At 44.6% G+C, this 5,861-nt stretch overlaps 1 protein-coding gene across 1 annotated transcript; it reads left to right on the top strand.

The window, feature by feature from the left end:
• The first annotated feature begins 499 nt into the window (after window positions 1-499).
• Window positions 500-4,059, top strand: LOC134221594 (uncharacterized). Its single transcript, XM_062700782.1, has 3 exons — window positions 500-1,494; window positions 1,673-2,843; window positions 3,433-4,059. Exons 1-3 carry the CDS (start codon window positions 1,379-1,381, stop codon window positions 4,057-4,059), a joined length of 1,914 nt encoding a protein of 637 aa, XP_062556766.1. The 5' UTR covers window positions 500-1,378.
• The last annotated feature ends 1,802 nt before the right edge of the window (window positions 4,060-5,861 follow it).

Consider the following 5,861-nt stretch of genomic DNA (forward strand, 5'->3'; position numbering starts at 1 on the left):
ATCCTGACACACTCGCTAGTCCAGAAGTTGCAGTGCCAATTGGAGTTTGGCCAACTCTACGAGCATCCTATGACAACCGGATCAGCCCATGGCGCGGTATGAGCTCACCGCAACCGTCAGGACCCTTGGTAACGATATGGTCGAATTTTCATCCCTTTCCAATCGTTGGACATCGACACCGCCGCTGGTAGCGGCCGCGGAGGCCATGAGGGCCTCCGCTCCAGGCAAGTTGTTGTATTGTACATAAATCCAAGTGAAAAAGCACCCTCTCATTTTCAGCAACGTTTGATGCCTTTCCGTCGTCGTCGAGGACAACTGACAGACAACTGAGAGGACTTCCCATCAGCGATTGAGGCCCATCGTCCGTATGCACGAGGCAAATGAATCGACCGCACCCCCCGAAGAAGAACTACCGTCATTCATTTCACCGTCAGCAATCAAGTCGCAGATGTACCATGTAGATAAAAAGAAATAATAAAATAAATTTAAATTACAAATGAATGAAAGCTTTTGCAATTCAATGAAAATGAAAATCCAGATGAAAGCATCTCTATGTAATATTCCCTGATTGATTTAACGGTTGTCATGCTATTATTGGCATTCGCAGGAGTGCCACAACACAGCATTCTTTAAAAGAGGCGGAGCCTGTTGTGCTCGCTTTCCAATTATAAAACACGCGGTAGTACCGTACTGAGACTCATTCATTCATCGGACGTCGTGACGAACGGGTCGAGCAACAGTGGGTCGAGGTTTCCCCACCCAGCAGCAACATCGTCGAGCCCTCCCCTCCCCCGGCGAGCAAGGGTATATAACCAGTGGTGCTTCCGCACCACGGGTCATTCGCATACCAGACGTCGTGACGAGCGGGTCGAGCAACAGTGGGTCGAGGTTTCCCCACCCAGCAGCAACATCGTCGAGCCCTCCCCTCCCCCGGCGAGCAAGGGTATATAACCAGTGGTGCTTCCGCACCACGGGTCATTCGCATACCAGACGTCGTGACGAGCGGGTCGAGCAACAGTGGGTCGAGGTTTCCCCACCCAGCAGCAACATCGTCGAGCCCTCCCCTCCCCCGGCGAGCAAGGGTATATAACCAGTGGTGCTTCCGCACCACGGGTCATTCGCATACCGGACGTGGTGACGGGCGGGTCGAGGCAAATCCCATTCGTCGTACGCCCAACTTAGGTAAGGCATAGTTCTACCCTGAACTATTACACAGGAAAAGAAAAGAGCACATGGAGTTAATCCGAATAATTTTCTTAAATAACATTAGGATCCATTTCCTTTTCCGAAATGGATTCTAATGTTAGCAACATCTTATACTGTTTGGAAAAGTTTTCCAAATAGTACAAGAGTTAATTAAATAATTTTTCAAGCCATTATGGAGGATAAGCAGCAGCGGAGCACTTTACCGCCACGACCACTGTTGGCTGCAGAGTCAACGGGAAATTTCGACAATGGCGCATCCGGTAGCAGAACTTCGGTACCTCCCAAGCAGTAAGTATCATTGTAAAGCGTCAGATAAGAGCAACGGAACTGTAGTCGAGGCAGTATCCGTTATAGATGAGGAGCTCTGGTAGTCGAGACAGAGTGTCCATGCCTTCAATGCACTATGACAGTACTCTGATAGTCGAGACAGAGTAACTCAAATTTTATTCTCTTTTCCTTTCGACAGGAAATCCAAAGGCAAAGTAACAAAGAAAATGCTTATGGAGCAGCTTGAAGCCCTTAAGTCCGAATTGGCTATTGTAAGATCCGAAAAAGGAAGCGGATCAGTTACAACAACTGCGGCATACGATTCAGTCGACTTCAGATCCAGTGAAGTGTTCGAGTCCAATCAACCGGTACTATCAGAAAACGCATCGATATTGGCCACAATGAACAATATGTCCCTAGGGTCATTACACATCCCTGAATGCAGCCCATCGGAAGGTGAATCCGATATTGATAAAAAAGCATACGAACATTGGAAAGAGGTGTTGGTTGCATCGTTCAATCTTGTTCGCGCTCAAGACGAGCGTGCAAAGATGGATATCTTTCGGATTAAGGCTGGCCCAAAGTTACTGGAAATAATGCAAGGAACATCGTCCGTCCCGGAAATGCCAAATGAATGTACACACCCATTTTCCAATGCAATCGCCCGTTTGGATCAATATTTTGGATCTAGAACGTACATTATCGGACAACGGGGGAAACTAATGAACATGGTGCAACGTGACGGAGAATCCAACCTTGCTTTTGTTAGACGCGTTGCTGCAGCGGCCAAACTTTGCGGCTATAAATGTGATGAGGAAATGGAAGCTGCAGTACGTACAATAGTGAAGGGTACTGCCGACAGTCGAGTCCGTGTACTAGCCCATAGAAACTGGGTCAACCAGGGGGACTTAAACAGCTTGATCGAAATGGTGCGAGATCGTGAGATGGAACTGTTCAACGAGCAAGAATACCAAAAGCATAACCGTCAGAATAATTCGGTTATTGCTACCGTAACACAATCCACATATACACGACCGGCGTCTCGTCGTGGACCGGGTCGTGGTGCCGGACCGAGATACAGAGGGAATCAACGAGGAAGAGGAACTTATCGGCGAGAGCGGGCTAGCATCGAAGGTTCTTCACGCGGCTCGTGTTGGAGATGTGCAAGCATATACCACGAGGCCTCTAATTGTCCAAATTTGGACAAGGTGTGCCACAATTGCAAGCGTCGTGGGCATCTAGCTCGCACTTGCGCAACACAACCGCAGGTAGGAGCAGGTCAGAAGCGTCAGTTGAACGAACCAGCTGATGAAGAATCAAAGCCGAAAATAGCAGCAATCACCCAAAACGGTGAAGAAGATGAGAAAAAGGTACATGATAGTGACGTGGAATAATGAATATACCAGTTTGAGCTATCTTATTGAACGTTCGAATGTAATTTGGATTTTTTTGTTATTCGATGTGAAACAGAAACTGGTTTAAATAAATAATTCTTGAATTTTTCTAGAAGAAGTTATATTTTTGTCTCTTAATAAACTCTTAGAGAAATCGAAACAAATCCGAGCAGCACAAATCAAGCAGATTGGTTTCACCAGCTCACATGTAAATTGGGTTACACATAAGTCACAGAAACCCCTATGTGGCAAGGGTGTTGCTTGGAAGTGTCGTATTTAGAACAAAACGGCTTGCGATGCGTGAAACGGAGCGGCAATTTCTCATAAACTTTCAAATCTAATAATTGCGTTGCAACACAAAGCGTCGCATGCACCGTATTATGTAATCGCGCCCAGTATGAGTGGGTGCATTGCCGTTAATAATCAGAAACGAATTTCTTGCCGTTTCATGTAAGCAAAGTATGGAACTTGACTAAAATATCCAAAATACTGTCGAACAATTGGGAATATGATAGCTCTTGGTATAAGCAAATGAAATGCGTTTGTAACACTGTATAAATTCTAGGAGCTCGTGAAATCGATAGATAACCCAAAACCTGAAGATAAACCTGATAGGAAAATATGCTCATTGCCAGCATATGATATCCCTGCAGAAGAAGACGCCTATGTAGTCGGGCGTGTGGCTAAAACACGTGTGATATTTTTCGTGGACTCTGGTGCACAAGTTAACACAATCACCAAGAAAACACTGGATAAAATACTTCGCGATCAATCTAAAGCCAAAGAAATCTATGATCTGTGTTACAAATCGGACAAAACACTTCGTGCTTACGCTTCGCACGGAGAAATCAATGTAATCGCAACGTTCTCTGCAAAACTATACGTTTCCAATGATAGACCAGTTTACTTGGAAAAGTTCTATGTTATTGAAGAAATGAGATCATTACTGAGTTTCAGCACGGCAGCTCGATATAGCTTGTTGGACATTGGATTAAGAGTGCCTGTTGGAACTTACGATAATCATTGGAAGAGCGAATTAGTTACGGTAAACAACGTTTCCAAAAAGGTGCAGAATTCCCAAAATTCAACGTTCCTCCGGTATTGTTACACTATAACAAAGACATGCCCCAGCGCGGAATGTGTATACGCATATACCACCAGGATTCAAAAGACTTGTACAACTCAAACTTGACGAACTGTTGACTTCCGGAATAATTGAGCCAGTGTCGGAAAAATGGATCGTTCATTCTGTTCCTCATTACTAGTTGTGCCAAAAGGTAAAGAGGACATTCGATTGGTTGTGGACTTGAGAGGCCCGAACAAATGTATATACCGAACACCATTCAAGATGCCTACGTTCGAATCAATATTATTGAACTTCATGGAGCCCGGTGGTTTTCAACCATCGACCTAAAGAATGCATTTTTCATATTGAACTGGACGAACGCTGCCGACACTTGACGAATTTCTTTACCGGTGATGCTCTATATAGATGTCGACGTCTTCCGTTTGGACTCTGTAATGCGCCAGACATTTTCCAAGAAGTAATGCAGGCAGTTATTCTATCAGGTTGTAATGGTACGGTCAACTATTTGGACGATGTGCTTGTTTTCGGATCAACTAAAGAAGAGCATGATGCAAATCTCAAAGAAGTCATGAAACGCTTCGAAGATCATAACGTCCAGATCAATGAGAGTAAATGTTTGCTCAACCAGCAAGAGGTCCCCTTTCTGGGATTTGAACTGTCTGCTAATGGATGGAGCGTAGAAGAAGAAAAAATCCGAGCAATTAGAAATTTTCGCAAGCCTAAGAATCAGGATGAAGTAAAAAGTTTCCTTGGGTTGATAAATTACATTGATCGGTTCATTCCACATAGAGCAGATCGAACATGGCGTTTAAGGGAGCTAGCACGAGCAGATAATTTTTATTGGTCTGAGGATTTAGATAAAGAATTCGAATATCTCACCTGTGTTGCTTGGACTAAAATAAAGACTTTGGGTTATTACAGCCAGACGCACAGAACAGAACTCTACGTGGATGCCTCTCCACACGGTCTAGGGGCTGTACTGGTCCAATTCAACGAGGATTCCGATCCGAGAGTCATAGCATGTGCTTCCAAGGCTTTGTCTGTTGCGGAACAGAAATATCCGCACACCCAAAAAGAGGCATTGGCCATGGTTTGGGGAGTCGAAAAGTTTTCGAACTATCTTTTGTGCACAACATTCACAATCCGGACCGATGCAAAATCAAATGAATTTATCTTTGGAGGCATGCACCGAATAGGAAAAAGGGCCATAAGTCGCGCAGAGGCATGGGCCCTCAGATTGCAGCCATACAATTTTACCGTTGAGAGTATCCCCGGAGAGACGAATATCGCAGATGCGCTTTCGAGACTGGTCATCGAGACACGACCTCCCAATCCTTTGATGATTCATCGGAAGGACACCTGCTGTTCGTGTTGGATACAGGAAATATGGAAATTAATTGGAATCAAATTGAAACAGAAGCAGAATCAGACAGAGAGCAAATTAATATTCGTGAATCTTTGATATCTAAAGAATGGACTGGAGAGTTGCGAGCATATGAATGTCAAGCCAAGCATTTGCGGACTCTAGGCGCTTTGATCTTCAAAGAAGATCGCGTAATTCTTCCATCCAATTTAAGATCAAAAGCGATTGAATTGGCACATCAAGGCCATATGGGAGCAGCTTCGATGAAACGTATTCTACGAAACCATTTCTGGTGGCCCGGAATGAGCAAAGACGTGCAGAAGCATATAGAGGCATGTGAAACCTGCCTTAGATTATCAAAGAAAAACGCACCACTTCCACTCACTAGTAGGGAACTGCCACAAGGACCGTGGGAAATCTTGCAAATTGATTTTTTCACTGATAAAGATTTCGGATTCGGAGAATTTCTGGTAGTAGTTGATACCTATTCAAGATTTATCCACGTAATCGAGATGAAACACATGGATGCAGACTCTACAAACGC

The sequence above is a fragment of the Armigeres subalbatus genome, chromosome 3 (genome assembly GCF_024139115.2).
Source record: "Armigeres subalbatus isolate Guangzhou_Male chromosome 3, GZ_Asu_2, whole genome shotgun sequence".
In the NCBI taxonomy this organism is placed as follows: domain Eukaryota; kingdom Metazoa; phylum Arthropoda; class Insecta; order Diptera; family Culicidae; genus Armigeres; species Armigeres subalbatus.

What these genes read in the sequence shown, in the direction of transcription:
- LOC134221594 (XM_062700782.1), top strand. Translation starts at nt 1,379, where the DNA reads ATGGAGGATAAGCAGCAGCGGAGCACTTTACCGCCACGACCACTGTTG. An exon ending in ACTTCGGTACCTCCCAAGCA is followed by an intron (nt 1,495 to 1,672) that starts GTAAGTATCATT and finishes TCCTTTCGACAG; the next exon opens with GAAATCCAAAGGCAAAGTAA. An exon ending in GTGAAGAAGATGAGAAAAAG is followed by an intron (nt 2,844 to 3,432) that starts GTACATGATAGT and finishes TATAAATTCTAG; the next exon opens with GAGCTCGTGAAATCGATAGA.